Source organism: Natator depressus, chromosome 1, assembly GCF_965152275.1.
Source record: "Natator depressus isolate rNatDep1 chromosome 1, rNatDep2.hap1, whole genome shotgun sequence".
NCBI classification, from domain to species: Eukaryota; Metazoa; Chordata; order Testudines; family Cheloniidae; genus Natator; species Natator depressus.
In genome coordinates, this window is record NC_134234.1 from 107,686,780 (window position 1) to 107,712,629 (window position 25,850).

The 25,850-nt window shown below is 42.4% G+C and overlaps 1 protein-coding gene across 3 annotated transcripts in view; it reads left to right on the plus strand.

Annotated features, from left to right (window-relative positions):
• ARHGEF7 (Rho guanine nucleotide exchange factor 7) overlaps positions 1-25,850 on the plus strand; it is a 189,298-nt gene that overhangs the window by 7,729 nt on the left and 155,719 nt on the right. For 2 of the 3 annotated variants that reach the window (XM_074963778.1, XM_074963783.1), the window contains exon 2: positions 18,320-18,406. In XM_074963778.1, the coding sequence (XP_074819879.1) occupies positions 18,320-18,406 (87 nt within the window). Of the gene's footprint in view, positions 1-18,154; positions 18,231-18,319; positions 18,407-25,850 lie in introns of those variants that run through there. The other variant, XM_074963800.1, reaches the window with a different exon arrangement.

The following is a 25,850-nucleotide window of genomic DNA, read 5'->3' on the forward strand; positions in this document are numbered from 1 at the left end:
ACTCAGTGCTTGTTTCCCAAGCCCAAAAGCGATGGTCCACCATGTGCAGCTTCTCCGTGAATGCCAAAAGTACTCTGGTGGTGTTTCTTTCAATGGCACACAGCAGGTTAGACGGATTCGGTCCTCATGACCAGCCATGATGTGTTCATAACAGTGACCACAATAGCAGAGAGCAGTGCAGGATCTATCCTTTCAGACAGAGAAGGTGGGCGCACAGATAACAGGGGCTGTTGAAAAATGCTGTGAAACACAGTCGGAAGCCCAGGGAATCATGGGATGGAAAAAAACTGCATCATGGGACATTGAGCCCTCACCCATGATGCACTGACATCCATTCTGCCTTCCCACAACTCCTAGCTGCAGAAGGTGGTGAGTAGCACAGTGGGACCCACAAGGCACTGCTCTCTCTGTCGATGCTAGAGCACCAATTGTGGGCGTGCTCCACCGACAGAAGAAGCATTGTGTGAACATACACAAACGATTGAATTATGTTTTTTGATCGTCTGCTTAACTTGCATTAACAAAACTCTATAGTGTAGAAAAGACCTAAGACTCTTTCACTTCCCCAAAGAGTTAGGATTGTGACTCACTAGGCATAAACAATGTGAACAGATTACTAAGAAACACAGACCTCATTTTCATGCAAATACCCGTCGTAATTAAAAACAGATGGGACATATGGAAAATAAATGACAGATCAGCCGGAGAGGATCTAAATAGAATGTTTGTTAATCAGCTGCTTTTTAGAAAATGCTTTTAGAAAATAGTATGTGTTTAGAAGACATCTGCCTGGGGAGAGGGATTGAAGAGGAAATTACATAGAACCATATTAATACTTTTTTAATGCCCTGCTTTTAAGGCCTTTGGGCACCATAATAAAAATTAGTGAAAACAGAAGTATAATAAACAAAGGCAGTGTGCCCATTAAAAGGCAAAAAGCTCAAAAAACAGGTTTGTCTTAAGTAGAGAAACAAGTCAATGGATTTTGATAGTAGGTGGCCTGACCTTTTTGTTTACAGTAAATATACCATATCATAGAGAGAATAACAAGTAGAGTTTCCTTTCAGAAAGTTATGGTTAAATTATTTTCACATTAAAACTATATTCTGTCTTGAACACAAGAAGATTCTAAACTTACCAGATTTCAAGAAGTGTACATTGAAAAAATTAGGAAAGCATTGTTACTATTGATGGGTTTCAGAGTAACAGCTGTGTTAGTCTGTATTCGCAAAAAGAAAAGGAGTACTTGTGGCACCTTAGAGACTAACCAATTTATTTGAGCATAAGCTTTCGTGAGCTACAGCTAAGTGAGCTGTAGCTCACGAAAGCTTATGCTCAAATAAATTGGTTAGTCTCTAAGGTGCCACAAGTACTCCTTTTCTTTTTACTATTGATGGTGTCTCTTATTTTTAAGCTTTCATGTCAGATCACAGTCCTCTCTGCATTTCAGAACAAAACGTGTCAATGCTAAACAGAAAAGTTTGTGCTGGATCTGCTGAAAACTTTGACTTGAATATGGGAAATGAACAAAAGAAAAAACAGTTCTTAAAAGAAAATTGTTACAAGCTTTTTGGAGCACATATGTTTATATTGGGGAGTTATTCTCTTTGAAAGAGTAGGGATCTTTTCACATGCATCACCATCAAGGTTAGCAATTGTTTGACTGAAAAGCCATAGCTTCAAATTACAGCATTTCAACCACGTATTTTAAATTAGAATTATACTGATAGTAGGAGGGAAGGAACTGTTCATAAAAGTTGCAGTGGAGATACCTTTCATTATGTGGACCGTTTTCCAAATAAGTTGCTCCGTCTCAGACCAGTTGACCCACTTTTGATACTGTATATAAGGATTAAAACTAAAGTGGGAACGTTCCTTGTCATACTCCACTAAGTTTTCTTGTACTTTCGCTTGTAGTCTGTTGTCCCTATTTATAAAGAGCATTATTCCAAAGAGACTCTTATTCGGCTAACTGTCATGTTGAGGAAAAGACATAGGGATTCCTCATTGTGACCTGGCACCTTTATTGTGCTCCCCGACAACTAACAGAATCATCCAAAGCACAGGACTTGGTGTTGATGGGGGACTTCAACTACCCAGACATCTGTTGGGAAAATAATACAGAAGGGCACAACTTATCCAACAAGTTCTTGGAATGCATTGGAGACAACTTTTTATTAGAAAAGGTAGAGAGGCTCTAGATTTGATTCTGACACATAGGGAGGAATTGGTTGAGAATTTGAAGGTGGAAGGCAGCTTGCGTGAAAATGATCTTGAAATGATAAAAGTTCATGATTCTAAGGAATGGAAGGAGGGGAAACAGTAGAATAAAGGACTTCAAGAAGGAAGTCTTTAGCAAATTCAGAGAACTGGTCATTGAGAGCCCCTGGGAAGCAAGTCTAAGGGAAAAAAGAGTTCAGAAAAGTTGGCAGTTTTTTAAAGAAACATTAAGGGTACAAGAGCAAACTATTCCAATGTGTAGGAAAGAGGAAATATGTTAAGAGACCACCCTGCCTTAACAAGGAGTTCTTCAACAAACTGAAACTCAAAGTCATACAAAAAAGTGGAAACTAGGTCGAATTACGAAAGATGAATATAAAAAAAACACAACACCACAAGCATGTAGAGACAAAATTAGAAAGGCCAAGGTACAAAACATGATTAAACTAGCTAGGGACATAAAGGGTAACAAGAAATATTTTACAAATACATTAGAAGCAAGATGAAGACCAAGACAGAGTAGGGCCATTATTCAATGAGGCGGGAAAGACGATAATAGAAAACACAGCAATGGCCGAAGTGTTAAATTCCTTTTTTGTTTCAGTTTTCATCAAAAAGGTTGGCAGTGATAGGAAAACTAACATAGTGAACATCAATGTAAATGGGGTAGGATATGAGGCAAAAATAGGAAAAGAACAAGTTAAGAATTGCTTAGACAAATTAGATGTCTTCAAGTTGCCAGGGCCTGAAGAAATATACCCTAGAATAGTTAAGGAATTGCCTGAAGAGGCGATCTCTGAGCCATTAGCTATTATATCTGAGAACTCATGGAGGACAGGAGAGATCACAAAGGACTGGAAAAGGCAAATATAGTACCCTACCTATAAAAAAGGGAATAAGGACAACCCAGGGAATTATAGACCAGTCTAACTTTGGTATCTGGAAAGATAAAAGAGCAAATAAACAATCAAATTCGTAATCATCTAGAAGTTGATAAGTAACAGTCAACATGGATTTGTCAAGAACAAATCTTGTCAAACCAACCTAATATCCTTCGTTGACAGGGTAAAGAAGATGGTGAGAAGCAGTGGATGTGATATATCATGACTTTAGTAAGGCTTTTGATACTGTCTCACATAAGCCAACTAGAGAAATGTAGCCTAGACGAGCCTACTATAAGGTAGATGCACAACTGATTTGAAAATTATACTCAGAGAGTAGTTATCAATGATTCACAGTCACGCTTGAAGGGTATATTGAGTGGAATCCTGCAGGGATATGTCCTTTGTCTGGTTCTACTCAGTATCTTCATAAATGATTTGGATAATGGCATAGAGAATACACTTATAAAGTTTGTGGACATTACCAAGCTGGGAGGGGTTGCAAGCATTTGAAGGACAGGTTTAGAATACAAAATGATCTTGACAAGCTGGAGAAATGGTCTGAAATAAATAGGATGAAATTCAATAAGGACAAACACGAAGTACTTTACTTGGGAAGGAAAGTCAATTGCACAAATACAAAATAGGAAATGACTGCTTAGGAAGGAGTGCTGCAGAAAAAGATCTGGGCAGTATAGTGGATAACAAATTAAATATGAGCCAACGACGTAGTACTGTTGCAAAAAAAGTGAACATCATTCTGGGATGTATTAGTGTTGTAAGCAAGACATGGGAGGTAATACTTCCATTCTACTCAGCGCTGATAAGGCCTCACCTGGAGTACTGTGTCCAGTTTTGGGCACCACACTTTGAGAAAGATGTGGATAAACTGGAGAAAGTCCAGAGGAGAGCAGCAAAAATGATTAAAGGTCTAGAAAACATGACCTATGAGGAAAGGTTGAAAAAATTGGGTTTGTTTAGCCTGGAGAAGCGACGACTGAGAGGGGACATGAAAACAATCTTCGAGTACATAAAAGTTTGTTATAATAATAAGGTGATAAATTGTTCTCTATATCTACTGAGGACAGGACAAGAAATAACTGTCGTAAATTGCAGCAAGGGAGACTTAGGTTAGACATTACAGAAAACTTCCTAAAGGCAAAGGTAATTGATCACTGGTACAAATTACCTAGGGAGGTCGTGGAATTTCTGTCATTGGAGGATTTTAAGAACAGGTGACACAAACACCTGTCAGGGATAGTCTAGATAATATTTAGTCCTGTCTCAGTGAAGGGTACTGGACTAGATGACCTGTCGAGGTCCCCTCTAGTCCTACATTTCTATGATTCTATGTAATGAGGTTTCACAAGTGGGGTGACTCTTTGAAGCCCTTTGCATAGGAGGCACGCTGGGGAGAGAAGGGGTATGGCTGAAGCCTAGCTTTGGCTGTTATCTGTGAAACAGACCGTAGTGAGTTCCTGAAGCTGAGTGTAACTTATAGCAACCCTGAAGCTGCTCTGATTTATATAGGGGGCAGGGCCAGAATACAGGAGGTGTAAAGATAACTTGAAGCCACCTTTGCCACTTTCCCTTTCTGTTTCTGCATCAACCATAGCTTGGGAAGAGCAGAGTCAGGTTTAGGAAGAATAGATAACCACTTTTTTGCTGGTTGAGACTCAAGGGAAATTTATACTCATAAGAATTTATTTTCTACATGGGAAAGCTTGGACACCAAAGTAAAATTAATCTGGTTATTTAAAGGGATAATATCAGGATTGAGGGAGCCAATACATTTGAGTCCTCCTAATCCCTTTAGGAGTGAGGTCTCTGGCCTAAATAAATGTCTCGAGTTTTAATTTTCGAACAAAAATAATTTAATTTGCTAATGACCCGTAGAAAACAAACACAGCACTGGGTGTCCATTTAATTGGAGCACAAGCATTTATGCACAATCACTTCCCATAAAGGGAGCCCAAGCATTCATGCACAGCTGCTTTCCCTTAACTGTTCTCCTTGCAGGCAGCTACTGTGATTGGCAAAATGAGAATGATGTTTGAAACCGGTAACGATCATTTGTCTCTGATTTCACACTGAATTCTTGGAGCCACATTTTTCTGTCAGTTACGCAAGTCTGAGGACAGAGTCTAGTGTTTTGAGGCTTTGGGAGGAAGAAAGAGAAGGTGGTTAGGAATCAGAAGAGAATGGCATTTGGAGGTGTATTGAGCTAGAAAGCAATGACATTTTTGGTGGGGAAGCCTGGTACCGTTGTGCACAGTGTGAGTTTATAGTGCTACCTGAGAGCAGATTGTGGGGGGCACAGAAAATGTAGCCGGTTGGTCCCTGTGACATCGATCAGGGCATCAGAGTATCACCACCTGAGGTCTGTACCATGCAGATTAGCACCAAGAGGATGTTCTGCTCCCCCCCCCCCCCCCCCGCTGAAATCCACAGAGAAACACTTTACAGGCCCTTAGCACAGTAGTTGCGAGACATAGCAGGGTTGGACCTAGGGAACAGGAGACATGTTTGCGTATTTCTGCACATATGGTCTCTCTCCTGGCAATAGTCCTTACTTACTAGCCTCCCAAGGAGGTTATTTGTGCCTCTGCACTAGGATTCCCTGTGCAGATTAGCTCTGCTTTTGCTGTACTTTGTGGGCTTGTTACCACTTTCCCTGCATTGGCCAGAATGTGGCCCACATAATTTACAGAAAGTATTTTATTGCCTGTGTTTTACAGCTGCTCCAAAGGCTAACAAAAATTACAGCTTGATGCTGTTAAGGACTCATTCATAGCACATTTAGAGCCTTTTTGTCCCCTTCATCCCGGTGGCTAGAGGGGATGAGAATCTAGCAGACACAGATAGAAGGAGTGGTACATTGCCATTTCCACAGTGGCTCCTCTCCATGGTTCCCCGGGCTTAGGCGACTGGCGTCAGCCAAGGAAGTACTGAATGTGTACCAGAGAAGAAGGGAGCTTCTAGCTGGCTTTGGTGGCTCTTCTTTGAAAAATGGGTCTTGTCAAAAAGGGTGGGTGTGGTTCCTGGGTAACATCAGGGCTGCTGAGGCTTGGGGAGTCATGGAGAACCCTCCCTCCCCAAACCCTGAAAATACTGAGTGGGGAAAATACTTTTGTGACAAATACTGCAAGACACAAGTGCTGACTTTGTAGGTGCTTCAGCCCTGGAACACCACGGAAAAAAAATAGTGGGTGCTTTGCACCCAACAGGCAACCAGCTCCCCTTCTCCACCCCCAGCACCTCCTGTCCACTGGCAGCCCTGCTGATCAACTCCTCCCCCTCCCACCCAGCACCTTCCCCCGGCTGCGATCAGCTGGTCCACGGTGGGCAGAAGCCGCTGTGGGGGAGGGGGAGGAGCAGGGACAGGGTGCGCTCTGGGGAAGGGGTGGAACTGGGTGGGAGCGGAGTGGGGGTTGGAAGAGGCAGGGCAGAGGCGGGGCCTTGGGGGAAGGGGTGTGGGGAGGGCTGGGGTTGAGCATCCCCAGGGAAAGGAGGAAGCTGGTGCCTGTGCTGCGAGAGAAATTATTTTATTGGTATTGTTCTCATTCGTATTGCTTCCCTGGACCATGGCTGCCACAGTGCTTTCCAGACAGGCCTGGTTCAGCCGTCTCCTCTCCCTACCAGGAGGACAGAGGGGATCCTCTCTCCTTAGCTCCTGGGTTCTCAGTTGCCCCAGTGTTACCCAGCTCAGATTCAGAACACCCTCCATCTGTGGGAGGAAAAGAGGGAGCTTTGAGACAGTGTCAGCTTTCTGGCTCCCTAAGGAAGCCTACAGTCCTGGCTCCTTGACTCACTGGCGGGCAGACCACAGTGTGCAGACGTCAGATGTTCAAAAATCAAGCCTCAAAAACTCACGAGAATGTCTTAAAAATTGAGATTTTCAAAAATAATACAATTGGGGTTCTTTTTATTTACTTTCCGGCTTTTGAGCCTGTAGAGGTCACATTTTTCAAGCTTTTCTCCAAAAAATGACTTTTAAAAAAAAATGAAAGTTGAGATTCTCATGCAGCCACTTGGTTCTGGAGCAGGGGCTTTAAGAAAAACACCAAATATCATGAGGCTTGTGATAAAATCATGAGAGTTGGCAATAGGTCAGAAATGTACTCCAGCTGGCACCCTAGGGAGCTCTGCTCCCTGGCTCCTGGTCAGATTTGGCAATCCTGGGCTCACTAACAAGATCCATGGAACCGTGAATAGTTCCCTCCATACCTCTTTGGAGAAGTTCAGTGGCGGTTCCAGTGCCCCATGCTGTTCAGAGCAACCTGTATGATGTGCTGGATCTGTCCTGCTCTGTATAGACTGATGGCTGCAAAGGTTGGAAAGAAATCTCCTTTTCCTTCGGGCTACCCTTTTAAGGCCAGTAGAGCGGGAGCATAGGTTAATAATCCAAATGGCTCCTCCTTTCAAGGGAACCTGGAGACAAAGAGGCAACTGCGGGCAGACTGGGGCATGGAGAAGGAAAACCAAACGTGCGGTGCCTGGCTGCTTGCAGAATGGAGAATTCTGCATCCAAAATGTTGAATTTTGCCGCTTCTTTCAAAATTTCAAATTTTGCAGCAAATGTCACTGATCCAGAATCACAGAGCACACCCGTTATGCTAATCTCATCTCTGACCCCAAAGCCAGAGATATTCCCTAACATGTTTGTATAACATATTTCCATTACAATAAAGAGTCCTTACTTTCAAGTGCCTGAGGGGAGAAAATAGGAATTCATTTGAATGGAAGTTAGGTCCCAAAGTAACAATGAGGCAGTAAATACAACCTACAAGGTGTTATAATAATGATGAGGGGAACTGGCAGGGCCCCTATATTTAGGTTGTGTAACACTTTCCATCATAAAGGAGTCTTGTTACCTTTCCTTTGAGAAGCTCTCACATCTTCAGTGTTTGCAGTAGGTCTTTGGTGTTCAGTAGGGCAGGGTGGATAAAAATCAATGATTTTTTTTTTAAAATAAAAAAAATCTGATTTTTTAAAATGTAAATCGGATTTTTTTGATAAAATGCTTTTTGAGGAAAAGACCTATCTAAAGATAGTTTTAATTAAGATACATTATAGCTCAAAGATATCTCATCATGGAATAGGGATTATAAATTCTAATTCTATAGTATGAGACAATATATTCATGTAATGTTTAAGAAAAGCTTTGTAAATAAATTCCAATAGTTCATGGATTAGGGATCCAATCTTATGGGGTTCCAGAGGCTTCTGTATAGATTATTTAGGTTAATCTTTCTATCTACTGTGACAAAGTTCCTGCTCTACCTTGGTGGGTCTTGCGCTTATTGGTGGATTTGGTCGCCTTGGAGCTTCACGGCAGCCCTCAGCTTGGCCGTTTTTCTGAACCCACTGTCCAGGTTGACTCCTCCTGTGTCTGACCAGGAGTTGGGAGGATTTGGGGGGAACCCGGGCCCGCCCTCTACTCCGGGTTCCAGCCCAGGGCCCTGTGGAATGCAGCTGTCTAGAGTGCCTCCTGGAACAGCTGTGCGACAGCTACAACTCCCTGGGCTACTTCCCCATGGCCTCCTCCCAACACCTTCTTTATCCTCACCATAGGACCATCCTCCTGGTGTCCGATAATGCTTGTACACCTCAGTCCTCCAACAGTCCGTGTTCTCACCCTCAGCTCCTAGTGCCTCCTGCTCCCAGCTCCTCACATGCACACCACAAACTGAAGTGAGCTCCTTTTTAAAACCCAGGTGCCCTGATTATCCTGCCTTAATTGTCTCCAGAAGGTTCCTAATTGTTCTGGAACCTTCCCTGTTACCTTACCCAGGGAAAAGGGACCTACTTAGCGTGGGGCTAATATATCTGCCTTCTGTTATTCTCCTATAGCCATCTGGCCCGACCCTGTCACACTACTCAGTGCTCAGTCTAGAAGATACGATCAGAGATGCTTAGTTCTGCAGTTCTCAAACTGTGGATTTGTGTCTCCAAAAGTAATATGCTTGTTAACGGCAAAAATGTTTTTAAATAAATAAATAATATATAGAGGTGAGAGATAACAAACCTCAACTCTACTGTCCCTTTGCAAATTTATGTACAGAGTCAATCCCTTACCTCTGTCTAAAAGTGCAAAGTTTCAAAAAGTTCAATGAATAGAAGATTGTTGGGGGTGGAATAGATCTGGACAAGGAGAAGAAGTCTGGAGATAAATGTGAGAAGTGAGGGACATATGCTTGTTTTCTTAAAATATTATATATTTGCTGTTGAAGAAAAAAATCCAGAGTACTTAACGTTGTTGTTTTAGTTAAATAAAACAATGTAAATGTCTGTCTGATGATGTTCTCCTCCTAATACAGCATGGCAAGAAAATCCTCCAAATATTAATGATTAACCTGTTGAATTGGAGATTGTTCACCTTCCAATGACTTCATAAATATCTCCTTCAATTATCTTTGATATATGAAATAAGTAATCATTCATTTTCTGATATAGCTGTAAAACTAATCTGAAAAGTTTTCAAAATAAATCACTGTTTAAAAATGTATAGTGTGTATCTTCTAAAAATGAAACCTACATCTATCTCTGAGTTGTGAAGCATATGTATTAAGGTTGTAACAACCAACATGAATGCACTTTTATGTAGAAAACCATGATTAAATTGAGTCTTCATGACTAGTGATTTAAACCATGATTTAAATCAATTTGATTTAAATAAAATCCACTCTGCAGCAGGGGGAATCTCCCCAGGCTACGGAAGTGTCTTTTCTTTGTCCTGTGACATTCCATTCAGATTTGTATGAGATATAAAATATTAACAGTTGCCATTTTCCTTCTCTCCTTCTGTTCCTCAGAAAAATGTTGTCAGCCTGCCTAAACCATTGAACCTTCTGAGGCTGGGCTCATGCCACCACCAAAGCAGCAGCAGCAGCACACACAGTAGAGGGAACACCAGGGTGTTGCTGGGGAGGGGGAGAGGTGCTGGCAGGGAAGATAGCTGGGCTGGGCTCTCCTGCTCAATAAACCCCAACACCTTAGTCATGGCTCCACTGCCTCATTTATCACCCACTCCCTGGAAGCACCACAGGGGGGTAGGAGCTCCCTCAACTTCTGGTCTGGGAGAGACAGGTTGGGTTCCCTTCAACCACCCCTGGAGCAGCAACCCATCGACTTCGCTCCTCACCTGCCAGCTCTAGAAAAATAAACCTTTATCAGCTGGCTTCTAATGTTAGTCCTTAGAGCTCAAGTCGTAGCAGTCTGTGCTGTAATGCTGAAGGATGTTAGGATTCAGACCCTGCTGATGATTCAGGGTGGGGGTTTCTGACAGCTGTGCAAAATAAAAAATCCATACATCTAGAAAATTACAATGTAAAAGTTATTTCGGTTGCAAAGTCAAACATTTGAAAATTAGGAAATGCAACGATAAAAGTTGCCGGGGCAACCTTAATTTGACTCCCTTGTGTGTAGGCATTAAGATACAGTCATGAATTATACAATCACATACTAATTTTTTCACAGGACCCCTGCCTCAGTACGCAGGATGGAACCACAATGGGGCAGAATTAAAGTTGCATGGGCAACTGTAAATGTTATATTTACTAACTTTCAAGAGCTTGACTTTGCAACTTAAATAACAGTCTTTTAATGTACCTTTGTGTATAATATGAACATATATGGAAACAAATGAAAACAAATATGTTATTAGCTAAAGCTGTCATGGCATCTTTAGCTCATTCTGTTGTGTTTAAGGGCTTGAACCAAAGTCCACTAAAGTCAATGGGAGACTTTCCATTGACTTCAGTGGGATTTGGATCAGGCTGTGAAACAGGTATTGAAACACAGTATTTTACTTATTGCACAGTATATAGAGTTTTTTCTGAACATTGATTAATGTTAGCATGGGTGCAAATTAACAAGGTGAGTTCAAGATGCTGTGTCAGTCTTAAAGTATAATTTTCATGCATCAGATTAAAGATTAAATTAAAAACTGGTCCAATTTCTGTGCAAGCCCCATGGAATCAATCTTTTAAGGCTGGCACAGAAGCGCATTGGAGTTTTTAGTGAAATGGTAGTGTCTATCTCTAATTTACTAATGTTATTATAACTTAGTTTTTCACTATCTACACTGGCTGTGCTTGAGCCTAAATTTTCAGAGCTTTCCCGTACAGAGAAACGCAAGTATGCAGCACACAGTTATTGCTGCATGTCTGATACACACAGTATATCTGCAAGCTCTGTGTACACCCATGTTCTTATATACTTTCCAGGTCACTAAAAATCAGTACTAAAGAACTACAGCACCACAGAAGCAATATAGTTTTATCCATAAGATGTGGTAAGACACTTCATTTGAAAAGAGAACTAATTGTTAAGTACATTATTTGTAAAAATTAATGAATTAGGCTGGGATTTTTCAAAGGAGCCTAAAGGAGTTGGTGCCCAATTCCTGTGAAAAGTCAGTGGAAGTTGGGTGCCTAGCCATCTTGTATCCCACTTGAAACCCCAACCTACATTTTAAAAAAAATAATTACACATATAAGGGCTGATTCAAAGCCCATTGAAGTCAATGGCAAGAGGATGGACAGCCCTTGTAGTTTTTGGACCAGACCTTCAGGTGCTGTATGTTGCTGATTTACAACAGCCAAGGATCTAGCGCTGTAACTGTAGCTGCAGATGCTATTATTGTTACTATACTGTAAGAGTCTAATTCTTTTCTGAAACCTTCCAGGAAGCAGGTGCTGCTTCCTCCTCCCTGGTGGTGGAGGGTGTCTCTCCAGCTGAGCTCCATGGAGTGCTCCCTACATGATCCTGTGCAGCAGTCACTGGTGGACTGGGAAAGCCTGGGAGTGCCATGCTGGAGTATCTGCCACTGTGTAGATTCATAAGCATTGATCCCTGCAGAGCGCAGGCAGGAGGCTAATACAGCTACCATGGTTACCGTAGAGCTGAGGCTCCCAAACTTTTTTTGCTGTGCTCCCCTTCTCCAGGGGAGTCACATAAAAGGCCCTGGCCATAAACTTCCTCCCATCCGGGGAAGAAAGTGGCTTACTAAGGGCAGCAGGCAGCTCATGCCCGGGGTGGCAGGCTCCATTCCCAGAAGAGTGAATGAACATGCATCAGTCTGCACTGCTTTGGGTCGTTATCGAGCAGAATCCGTCATCAGCATGGAAGCATGTCCTTTGGAATGGTGGCCAAATCATGAAGGGGCATACGAATGTTTGGCATATCTGACAGGTAAATACATAGCAATGTCAGCTACAAAAGTCCCACGTGAATTCCTGTTCTCACTTTCTGGTGACATTGTAAATAGGAAGTGGGCAGCATTATCTCCTGTAAATGTAAACAAACTTGTTTGTCTTAGCGATTGGCTGACAAAAAGTAGGACTGAGTGGACTTGTAGGCTCTAAAATTTTACAGTGTTTTGTTTTTGAGTGCAGTTATGTAACAAAAAAATGTACATTTATAAGTTGCACTTTCATGATAAAGAGATTGCATTACAGTACTTGTATGAGGTGAATTGAAAAATACTGTTTCTTTTGTTTATAATTTTTAGTGCGAATATTTGTAATAAAAATAATAATATAAAGTAAGCACTGTACACTTTGTATTTTGTGTTGTAAGTGAAATCAATATATTTGAAAATGTAGAAAAACATCTAAAAATATTTAATAAATTTCAATTGGCATTCTGTTTAACAGTGTGATTAAAACTGTGATTAATCACGTTTAATTTTTTTTTAGTTAATTGCGTGAGTTAACTGTGATTAATTGACAGCCCTATAAATAAGCAGTTTGCTCATAAGATAAATAAATAAAATAAGTAGATGACGGGTTATTCATAGGTATAGCAGAAAAGTAAGAAGTGGGCCTTCAGGAAGATATTCATTACAAATTTTTAATGTTCATTCACTAAAATGAGAGTGCTTTCTTTCCATTTTGTAAATATAATAGTTTTCTACACCTCTGCCACATCTGCCCTTACTGTTCCACCTTCCAAATTAAATAATTGTAATGTATTCTGTTTCTTCATGCATGGAAACTCTACCGTGCATACTTTGGATATTGTCTGTCTCTTTTGTGTCCTTTTAGATGATTGATTTTTGTCTGAAGAGCCTAGATGTAGATTCACTAAACTGAATGTAATATTCAGTTTAAGGTGAAGATGTACTGTTTATATATATCATGTAGTATTCTACTACTTATCACATTACTTTCCATCTTTTTCATACTAAACTTTTGTTCACTTCTTGATCAGCGCCGTGCATCCAGCAAAAATCCTCATTGAACTATCCATAATAATTTCTGAGCGTTTAATACTTAATCAGAACCCATTGTATGGTTTAAATTGTTCATGCTGCACCTGCTACAAGTTTTACCTTGCACTTATCTCTTTGAATTCCTTTGTGTCGCCCCAATTCCTACTTTTTGTTAGATCCTTCTGGCATTCCTGTAGTTTCTAATTATTACTATTCTTTGTTATTTGTAGTACTGTAATACTTACAAGCCCCAGTCAGGGAACAGCGGCCCCATTTGGTAGGTGTTCTACAAACACGTAGTGAAAAGATAGTCCCTTGGTTATAACAGATGGGAATAATCCAATAGGCAAAAGTGGGGAGGGAGCGGGGATGCGATAACAGAATTACAAACATGTTTTTTTCTCAGACTAGGTGTACACAGTATTGATTCTTTATTAAGCTAAATAATTTTGGGTCATGAACCTATTTTGCTGCCTCTGTTATGCCTCCTATCTTCTAGATAATTAGCGAATGTATCTGAACAACATCTTTCTTAATGATTGGTAAGGCAGTCCATTGTTGGCCTCCTTTCATGCTGAGAATTGGCTATTTATTTCAACTGTTTCCTATCCATGTTTTAAATAATCCATGGACAAGACTACTTCTGAGTGTGAGAGGTAAAGTTTTCAAGTTTCCTATAGCTTCTTGGAAGGGATGTTACCTAATGCATATTGAAATTATATGCACAGTTCTCTGAGTTTATTCCTTGTGTCACACTGTTTCTAAGCCATTTGTCGAAGAAGATTGCAAGGATCTTCACACAGTTTTAAGAGTTCCCTGAGTAATAACTGGGTGTCATTGTTTCTGTTTTTAGGCTCTTTACTCTTGTCTGATAAACTCTATTAGGAGAGAAAGACCTGGATATAGTAGATTCTCTGATCATTTGCTCAGATGCTTTTATTTCCTGGCAGATGCAAAGGTAGTTCTGTCCATGCAGCTGAGAAAATTGAGTCTATGTTTGTGCCATTGATCTGACAAACAGTAAAGCAGGGCTTTGAAATGTACTCCCTTTTTTGAGAGAGAAGGAACTGCCTTTTAAAAGATTTGCCAGGGTTTATTAACTACCTTTCTTCTTTTGAGGGAAGCACAGTTGTCAGCTAGAAAGGTGCATGTTTTTGACAGGGATGAGACTTCTGGGCAAGTCTAAAACATTCTGAAAATGCCATATGACCCACGTTTAAACTTCTGGAGGTGGAAGGGAATCCTTTGCCATTTTTGCAAAGCCTTGATTGGCAGTTGTCTCCATCCCATCTTATTTGATGGCATCCTTTTTGAGCTCTTTGTTTGTCCTGTTACCAGATACTGCAGCCACCTATGAGATAATGTCTATGACTTCTGGGCCAGCTACACAGGGTTGGTTCTTTAAAACTCCCGAATTCTCTGTTTAGCTAGTTGAAGGCCTAGGAATAAGAATTATTGCTTGTTAAAGAGATAAACCTGATTGAGTCACAAGACAAGAATCACTTGGTGGACAAGGAATTTGTTTCTGATGAGAGAAACTTGGATTTATAGTGACTTGTTACTTGTCATTCTTATTTTTGCACTGTGCATAGTTTTGGGGGTTCCTCATTATGAAAAGAGATCTTGATAAAATGGAGACAATCTAGAGAAGAATGTAAGAATGATAAAGGTAGGGTGACCATATTTCCCAAAGGGAAGATGGAATACTGTGTGGGGCTAGCCCAAGCCTCCCCTCCTCCCCTCCCGCTGCACAGGGTTATCCCTAGCCACTTGTCCAAGCCTCCCTTCCCCCATGCAGGGCCGGCCTCAGCTGCTTGCCAGAGCCCCACGCAGGGCTGGCCCAAGCCACTTGCCAACAGCAAACTGGACAAATACCCACTTTTGCCAAAAAAAAAAAAAAAAAAAAGTCAGGATGGCCAGGACCGGGTTTAAAAAAGGGACTGTCCCAGCCAAAATGGAAGATATGGTTACCCTAGATAAAGGGATTAGAAGTTACAAACTATGAAGAGAGATTAAGGGAATTTAATATGTATACATTTTAGAGAAAAGACCCAGGGGGAATATGATCAATCTATAAATACTTGAAAGATAACATGGAGAAGAAAATATTTAAGATTGCACAATACAGAGCATAGACATAGGAGAGAAAAGGAAAAGGTAGACTTTAGGAAACTTAGTCTAACCATTGGGTGATGGAATAATTTGCTGAAGGAGTTTGAGGCACTGTCATTAGAGTTGTCCAAAAGTAAATTAGGCAAAACAATTAGGAGATATAATAAACAGTCCACTAATGCAAGAGGGATTAACTTAATGAACCTTTTCAGGCATTTTCTTCTACCGTTGTTTCCTTTTCCAAAGAATTACTTGCTGGGGTTCCTGATCAGTGTGGTGTAGTCTATTATGCCAATGTTCTTGTTTTTAAATTATATTTTTGATTTTCAATAGATATAGAATATACTCAGGGAATGTAATACAGAAACACTAAAACCCTTGATTGCTGAAAGATAAGCAAACATGAAAGTAGAAACATTAAGCAGGCAATCATGTCTAATAGAGTATTAGCAAAAACAATAGTTTAAGCACCTTCCTTAAGTTTTTACAGACCCTATATTTTAAAGATCTTCAAGGGCTTAGATCTTAGAGTGCTGAAGTTTAGATGTAGAATTCCTTAAAGATTTAACGCGTGGTTTAAACCTTAAATTGGCCTGCTTCATGTCACTTGGATCCTGATCTAAAGGTGTTGGCATTGGTTATTTTTTATGGTCATTCCCCAATTGGAGGCTGACTTCGCTACAATCTAAACTTTAAATCTGGAAGCTGATTGTGACTAAGTATTTCTAATAATTTAAATTTTCCTGATTCAAGCAAGTCATCCATTTTATTGACTTTTATTTAAATTAGCATAGAGCCCAAAATGTGTTTGGTACTGTACAAACATATGGGAAGGCACTGCTTACGTGTGGAGGTATGCTTGTGCTTAAGCATTTGCAGGACTGTGCCTAAGCTACCACTCTATGAGTAAGGGTGCTGTAATAAGTGATAATTGGCTGTGGAGCACAGATACTTCCGTTTTAAAAAAAATCTTTATTTCAGTCAAGTCTTTCCCCTTTGCAACCTTCCTTCTTTGCAATGGACTATTAAGAAATCACAGCTGTCCGGTAGACTATGAGCAAAGAAAGTTAGTTAATAATCACTGTTAAATTCCACTGTCTGGTGTTAGCTTTTTGATAACTAGTAAAGCAGATATGACGCTTTACTTTTAAGTTTTCTTGGGATTTCCACTCATGATTTTAAGGCATACGGCCACATTCTCCTCTCACATACGGATTGATTTTGAAGTGCAAATTGGAGTCAAAGGGAGCACTGCATACACAACAAAGAACAGACTACATCCCATAGTGTGATACCCACTATGTTCCCTGAAATTAGATTGCATTCTTAATTGATGTTTGAATTATGAAAAGTATTTCATTTTTTTTAAATGTCAGAATTTTGGATATTGGTTTGGTTCTGAGCCAGCGAAGGGATTGGGATTTCCAGATCTTGGTCTTCAGAAATTAAGGACTTACTCCTACAAGGTACTGAGCACCTCTTGAGAGGTGTTGATCACTCTCCTCTCCCCTTGAGTTCAACTTTCATTGACTTTGGTGGGAGATGGTGGTGCTCAGCATCTTGCAGGATTGGACATTGTAGCAGACATGATTTAAAATATGGTCTTTTTTACTTGCAGGTAAAGACTTTTAATGGTACAATGAATTTTTTATGTGGTCACTATTATCTCTTTACTTTTTTTTATTGTATACTCTGCATTTTTTATCGTCCGTTACTGAAAACGATAAAGATCATGCAAATCTACTCTGTGTTGTCACACATTTCTATCACTGTTACCCTTGTCTTCACTTGCTTTGTTACATCCACTTGTGTCTAAATTTAGGCTCTAATCCTGCAATCTAATCCAAGTGGCCAGACTGCTACACTTGTATGGACTCCTTTGATTTCAGTGGGACTTCCATTCAACTTAATGGGCCTTTGCACAGGTACAGTGGCTTGCCTGTTTGGATCAGACTGCAGGACTAGTGGGCCTTTAGTTGAAAACTCTTTGGAGGCAAGTACCCTCCCTTACACTATATGTTGGTACAGCACTCCAATACAGTGGACCTCTGGGTCCTACCTGGGCACGACTGTAATACTACAGAAGTGATAATTCTGAGTGAAGTGCCGAACAGCCGGGCTGCATTCATTTTAGGCTCTGGTTCTAAACCCCTCTCTTTGCAGATTCAGTGTGTTTGAAAGATGCTGTACAACAGGAAGTTGTGTTGCACCGAGCATCATTTCCAAGGCAGGACTTCCTTTCCACGGGGCTCAGGGAAAGTCACCGTTTTTTGAACAAAGGGAGCAAATGCTGCTGTTAGATGTGTCTGTTTGAGGCATGTTATCTCCCATCCCCCGGGCAGGGGTGCTGGGCATTGGCTGGCTCCCAGGTGGCGGCTGGGTTAGTCACTGACGGCGCTGCACGCGGAGTTTGTCCATTAGGTAAAGGCAGCCACGGCAGCGCGACTGCCTCCGTCCCTGATTCATACTGTGTGTGTTGCACCCTCGCCTCCGAAGTCCGCCCAGCGCCGCAGGCCGGGGGCTAGGAGCGCAGCCGTGCCCCCGGCCCGTCCCTGCAGGGCTGCGAGGAGAAGCCCCGGGGCGGCTGCCCCGGCCTGGCTCCGGGCTGACCCCAGACTCTGGCTTCGGGGCAGCAGCACCCGGCGCTGCACAGCGATGCGGGGAGGGAGCAGGGGCCCGGCCCGGCACTTTCCTGAGCCCCTCCCCGGCCCGCACGTGATTTCCTGGCTCCGTGTTTACTTCCCGGGTCAAAGCCCCTCCACAGCCCCAGAGCAGCCGCCGCCTGCGGAGGGAGCAGGGGGGTGAGTGGGGCAGGATCAGCCGGGGCGGGCAGCGGGGTCCCCCCGCGCTCCCAGCGCAGCCCGCTCACCCAGCGCCTCTTCTCTTGCAGGTTTATCCGGAGCCCCGGACCGAGAGCGAGTGTCTGAGCAACATCCGCGAGTTCCTGCGCGGCTGCGGCGCCTCCCTCCGCCTGGAGGTGAGTCTGGGCAGGGCAGGGCAGGGGGGTCTGGGGCCGGGCTGGGCACGCAGTCTTTTGTGGTTTCCCTGGGGCCCCTTGAGTCCTCTCGGCAAGTTGCAGAGGGTGTTCCCTTTCCCTTCTTGGGGTTAACTTTCCTGCCTCCAGGGGGGCTGGAGCAATTTGTATAGTGGCGGTGCTGAGAGCCATTGAACCAAACTGTAAACCCTGGATATGATGGAAACCACTTCAAGCCAGGGGGTGTGGTAGCACCCCTAGTTCCAGCACCTATGCCTGAAGTGATTTATGTTGGCATTTTCTGGCCCTGGGGGGTTTCCTAGAGCTACTGCTGGGGTCCTCGGAGCTGCCTGTGGCCCCAGGAGGTGGGGGAGCCATTGAACAGTGATCTGAAAAGGGTTGCTGTTTGTGTAAGGGGAAGTGGGGGCTGTTGGAAGCCTCTGAAGGTAAAACTGATCTGTAAAAGATGACGAATGTGGTGGTGCTACTGTCTTCTCTTGAGTCCATGCTGAACAAATAACCCAGCGTGATGCTGGAGTGCACTTTGAAGGGGTTTTTGGGTGAGACGTTACCTCAAGTTTCTGATTTCATGTGGTCATTCAAGATCCTACTGGCCAGATTCTGATCTGACAGGTTTTGTTTTTCCTACTTAAATTTACTCTCTAAACTGAGTTGCTTAAATTCCTGATCTGCTCCTGTTCTCAGGTATTTATTGTAGCTAGTGCTCTGTTGTGGTATTCATTCCATCACAGAGGTTGCTGCACTTCAGTGGTGGATAGGGTAAACTTTGTGTATAGTTAGGGTCCTACCAAATTCACGGCCATGAAAAACATATCACAGACCATGAAATCTGGTCTCCCCCTGTGATATCTGTTTTTTTGTGTGCTTTTACCCTATATTATACAGATTTCATGGGAGAGACCAGAGTTTCTCGAATTGGGGGTCCTGACCCAAAAGGGAGTTGCAGGGGGTTGTAAGGTTATTTTAGGGGGGGGATTGTGGTATTGCCATCCTTCTGTGCTGCCTTCACAGATGGGCGGCCAGAGAGTGGCGGCTGTTGGCCAGGCACCCAGCCCTGAAGGCAGAGCCCCATCAGCAGCAGCACAGAAGTAAGGGAGGCAATACCATACCATGCCATCCTTACTTCTGTGCTGCTGCCCGCAGAGCTGGGCCCTCAGAGCTGGGCTCCTGGCCCGCAGCCACCGCTCTCCGGCTGCCCAGCTCTGAAGGTAGCGCGGCTGCCAGCAGCAGTGCAGAAGTAAGGGTAGCCGTACTGCAACCTCCCTACAATAACCTTGTGGATCCCCCACCCCCCATTTCCTTTTTGGGTCAGGACCCCTACAATTACAACACCCTGAAATTTCAGATTTAAATAGCTGGCATTCTGAAATTTACGATTTTTAAAATGCTATGACTGTGAAATTGACCAAAATGGACCGTGAATTGGGTAGGCCCCTATAGTTCATGATTCATTTTAAATGTGTATAATGCATAGGCTGCTATGCAATTTAAAAACACTGTATAAGTACACAATTTTTAAATGTAAGAGTTTATTAGAAGTGAGTGCCCATAGCCAGTTTACAGAAGCAGTTAAAATCATATTGTGTCTGACTCTAAACAGTATTTAGAGGCTCAGAGTAGGCCCTGTGGTGCCTTTCCTAAAGCAGGAGAATTTCCTTTGGTGACGTTTCACGTTGTTTAAGCTGTGATCTTGGATAGACAAAGGGAACACTAACTTCTTGTCTTGCTTCTTCCTCAGAAGTATTGAGGAGTGTGGGAGCGTCCTATTTCATTACCTATAAAAGAGAATGGGAGGGATGTTTGCAGAAAGTTGCTGAAATTCCATTCAGTGTCTTGATGTGAATTAGTTATTGCTTCATTGATATGTAGATATAAAGTTTATTTTGGCAGGTGAAAAGATCCTGCGTGTAGTGTTTCAATGATAAAATTCAAGTTGTATTAATTTTGTTTACAAAAACTGCTTTTAGATGATGACTTGTCATATAGGATTTTATTCAGTTAAAGTCCAGTGAAATTTTTTTTGATATGTAGAATTTAATAAACTCTTAAGGAACCACTGTCTAACATTTTAAAAATAAGTATTTTATCTAAAATCTTATTAAATTATCATGGGCATTTTCTATATTTCCTTTCCTGTCATTGTGGATTATCAGGATGTTTGCACATCATTTGTAGGGTTTGCTATATAACCAATCGAAGGTGCTTTCTGACTTCTTCAGTAATGTTAAAAATTTAGTGTTCATGTGACATCACCATGGGTTGAAAAGTCTCCTTAGCCCTGGAGACTGAGAAGCTTGCCTTAGAAATTGTGTGGACCTGCAGTAGTTATCTATAATTTTAAACTTTCTTTAGGAAAAAAGTTTTTATCCCAAATGGTTATAAAGAGTGACTGTAAATCAATGCAGTGCTGTCTTCATTATGCAGTGTCTGTGGTGCTCCTCATAGCTTTGCCAAGCAGCAGCAGAATGAAATTAGCAAGCCCCGGTCAGTTTTGCTGCTCTTGTTCAGAAGCCTTGAGGCATCGGTGAAACTTACAAGAATCATGTTAATTTCTGTGTTTCAGCTTGGAAAAAGTTATTAATAAAGACAGGGTTTAGAGCTCTATTGCCCACCTCTCAACCCTCTGGTAGAGGGAGAGAGATGGAAGCTCTTTAAGTTTATCAGCCAGAAGGGGTTGTACAAGGTGAAGTATCAGGTTTTTGGACAGTAATAAGTATTCAATATTGTCCTCCTTTTCCAGTAGCTGAATATCTCATTAGGGCTGTGCCCATAATGCCTATTACAGAAAGACTAAGTGTTTAGCCCCAGGTAACACAGAAAGTTGGTGGAAGAGGGAATTGAACCTAGGTCTTCCACATCCTAGGTTTGTTCCTTAACCACTGGACTCTCTTCCTTTCATGGAGTGCAGTTGTGAATTTCCCACTCATCTTTTGTATCTGTTTAAAGCAAGCAGGAGTTTTAATTTTTGTGCTCTGGACATATTATTTTGCAACATATCTGTAAACTCCACGTGAAGAAAACACATAGGGGGTTGGGAGGAAACTAAAAGAAAATGAATTTCTAAATATGAATTTAGAATGGGACCCTGCTTGTGCCGTAGGTCAGCCATGTCACACCTGCTAGGCTAATGAGACTCTGCTCACCAAGTTTTTTCCAGTAAAATAAAGAACAAGAGGTGCAGGACTCTCTTCCAGTTCACCATAATACAGTGCAAAGATTCTAAAATAGACAAGAAAGGGCCCAGAAACTGCAGAGGGTCCTTCATATTAATTTTCCTGGGAGCAAGGGCAGGTTTTTTGGACTTGGAGCCAGAGCTCACAGAGGAGAAAGCTCAGAATCAGTTTTTCTTTTGCGAAGGCATATTTTGAAACCAGTGTGCAGACTCTATATTTCTCCAGATGAGCTCCTGAAAGGGGAAGCATGGGAGGAAGCGGAAAAGGGGAGTGAGTCCACCCACAAATAAATATTTCCTGATTTATACTTCCAAAAAGTTCATACAACCCTCAAGTCTGGTTAAAGAAATGGAAAGTGTGCATTTAAAACAACAATAAACAAGTAAAGCCACTGTAGCAATCCATGCATTTGCTTCTTCCACATCATGGCTAAAGCCACACATGCATAATCAGATTCCTTAGTGCCCACAGTGCCATGCTAGGTCAGAAGATCTCTGGTCTGGGAGCATTCTTTGAGAAAGGTTTCCTTATCAGTGGCTGTTGTGGGAGATTGTTTGGGAGAGGGGATTTACAGCAAGAGCAATGAGTATAACTCTGTGTCACAACAACATCAGCCCTGCCTAAGGCCATGGAAAACCAATCCCCAGGCAAAGAAGGCACTGGTTACCACTAACCAGGCTCTTCAGGAGGGAGACTTTTCAGTGACTCGAGAGAGCTGCCATGGAAACCTTTAAATAAAAATAAACTTTTAAAATAAAAACTAAGGAGGCCTTTGTAGCTCAAAAGGAAATATAGACCCTATTACAAATCTTGTTACTCTTGATCCAGGTAAGGTTTGCAAGAGGGATAACCAAATAGATGACTTAATATACTGAGTGGCATCAGAGATAGAGGAGATACTACAGGAAAACCATCTGCATCCTTCAAGAATGCAGGTTGACTCTATATGATGCCCCAAATATGGGGTAAGTGGCCAGAAGTCTTGAAGTGTTGGATCAATAATATGTTTAAAAATAAATAAAAAAATCATAAGTAGAGATATACCCAGCCAGGTTTGCACTTCAGAATTAAATGCAACTACAGAGCCCAGGTTATTGATATCCCCTTCTTCCTCCAACCAGTTGAAACACAGAAGTATGAAGACAGCAGTATAACTGCTTCAGCCTGGGGTAAATCAAGGAATCCCAGGAATCAAGAAGGCGTAAGATTCTATTCCATCCTCCTCTTATTGTCCGTGTGTTCCAAAGACAGGGGAACACTCAACCAGATGTTTTGAACACATTCCTCCAGAAGCCACAGTTCAGCATGGAGGACCTAAATTCTACCAAAGCAGCAATTCCCAAAGGAAGACTTCAATTTCTCTATTAACAGATCTGAAAGGAACCTTTCTACAAATTATTATATGAATCTCCCATAAGATATATCTCTGCTTCCCATGCAACTGACAATGCTATTGGTATGCTGCTTTACCGCCAAAGTGCTAGTTAACATGTTTTATTTGGGGAGAAAAGGGTTAATGTTTATCAATTCTAAGCTGACCTGCTTATTGGCACTTTTCCTGCAAAAGGTCCACAAAGGAGCCACCATGCAGCCCAGATTCTATTCTGGAATAACATGGATGTGGCAACCCCACTGGGAGCTGAATGACTCTACGCAGTTGATATTACTTAGCAATCTATGAAAACTCTGATATCAACGGACAGATTTCAGAAGCTGGTGGTCACAAGTCACAATATAATGTAATATTATTTTCCAGTGACATCTCTCATGGTGCTTTTTGCCTTGGATCAGAATGATTGTCCAGTGCTCTGTCTCTTGATTTGGCTAGCTGGAGTGTAACTGCAACCAAACTCAGTGAGTACAGTGACTCAAGTCAGAATATTTCAGCATGAGCAAAGATGCAAAACCAATTGACCCAATTTTGAGAATGTTAATGAAGATGGTAAAGAGTCATAGGTGCAGAAATTGCAAAGCAAAAAGTGAGCAGGAAGGCTGTATGAGGAAACGTTTTGGAAAATGCAGTGGAACAACAAAGACATGAGAACAACTGACTCTAGCTAAATGTACATGAGTGTTACAGTCAGTCTCTGCAAATGAAAGTACTGATAATACCTGCATTGCCATTACCAACTACATCAAAAGAGAGCTGGATCTCGGTCAGCCAAGAAAACGAGGAGGAAACTGAACTGAAACAAAAGGTTCGAAAATTGCAGCATTTTTTTTTATGGCTGTAATATTCCCTTTTCCATTATTGAGGATCCAGGAGTGGGTGGGTGAGGTTCAGTGTGCCTTCAGTGTGCAGGAGGTCAGACTAGATGACCACAGTGGTCCCTTTTGACCTTAAAGTCTATGAATCTGAGCCAACTTTTCAAGCATAGATCAGTTGCCTAAAGCCCAGGCAGCAAAGCACTCAGTCGAAAGCAGGTAGCAGGTGAAGTGTTAGATGCGGTTACTGATGGCTTAAAGGTGGAAGCAACCAACAAATTACATGGAAAAGCAGTTAGATTAATACAAGATAGCTGGAGTAATGTGCATCATGACCCAGTGACAGTTAATGGTGGCTTATGTCTCCACAGTTGATAGTAGAAGCAATAAGAAGAGTGGAAAGTACTGTGCTACACTGGCAAGAGAAGCCAAAGCATTAGCCAATGAACAGTATGGTTCTGGCATTAAGAACTACCTGACAGACAACGAGAAAAAAATCCAAAGTGATTTGGAACAAGAGAACGACACTTCGGCTACGTATGGGTATTATGACAAAGTTCCTCCTCTGCCTTGGTGGGTCCTGCGCTTATTGGTGGATTTGCTCACCTCAGAGGTTCACGGAAGCCCTCAGTTTGGCCACTTTCGTGGCTCAAATCTGCCGTTCACTCAGTTAGCCTCATCACTGGCCAGCATGGGGAAAAGGAAGAACAACAATCCCTGCAGTCTCTTCTGATCCACCTAGTGGATCGGGGAACAGGCCAGAGACCTCTGGTGGAACCCACAGTCCAGGTCAACTCCTCCTGTGTCTGACCAGAAGTTAGGAGGATTTGGGGGGAACCCGCGCCCGCCCTCTACTCCGGGTTCCAGCCCATGGCCCTGTGGATTGCAGCTGTCTACAATGGCTCCTGTAACAGCTGCATGACAGCTACAACTCCCTAGGCTACTTCCCCATGGCCTCCTCCCAACACCTTCTTTATTCTCATCACAGGACCTTCCTCCTGATGTCTGATGATGCTTGTACTTCTCGGTCTTCCCATAGTATGCCATCTCACTCTCAGCTTCTTGCTCCCAGCTCCTCACATGCACACCACAAACTGAAGTGAACTCCCTTTTTAAACTCAGGTGCCCTGATTAGCCTGCCTGTCTTAATTGATTCTGGCAGCTTCTTGATTGGCTGCAGGTGTTCTAATCAGCCTGTCTGCCTTAATTGTTTCCAGAAAGTTCTGATTGTTCTGAAACCTTCCCTGTTACCTTACCCAGGGAAAAGGGACCTACTTAACCTGGGGCTAATATATCTGCCTTCGATCACTCTCCTGTAGTCTGTCCAGGGTTCTCTGCTCGGTGTCCCTGTCTGGTTTCCTTCGTTTGACCTTTTGACCACACTCCTGTCCCTGTTGTTTTATTAGTTGTCCCCTGTGTTCAATTGGTTTCCAGGTCCTCTGCATCCCCCTCTTAGGCTGTGGGGGGATCCTTTAGCAGTGGGCGGGTGGGATCCAATAGGATCACTCTCCTGTAGCCATCTGGCCTGACCCTGTCACAATATGCATTACATTGCAGTTCTGGTCTTCATTTGTACAAACCTAAATTAACTTTCTAATCTACTGCCTTATGTAGTCACAATTTGAGTATATAACTAAAACTTAAGTGTAATGTGGTATACATTGATGACGGTAAGCACCCCCAGTGATCCACCAGCACTTGCATAACCCTGGAAGGGTACTCTTTTCAGTTTATGTACTCACTGGGAAAATGGGGTTGTCCCAGCATACGGACATGTATCCCATCTGTCACCTAACCACAGTTCAGGAGCCCCATTGCTCCAAATCCATCTTCTGTTTCCTGCATGTTGCTGAGAATCGCAGTCCAATGCAGCTGTGTATGCTTGATGGCCTGGCACACTCGAATGACAACAGTCCCTACTGTGGATTTTCCAACTGCAGACTGATTTGCTCACTGACCAATAGCAATCCAGTGTTGCAAGCTTCCAGAACGCAATTGCCGCTCGCTTTTCTGTTGTCAGTGCAGCTCTTGTTCTGGTGGCTGGAGAG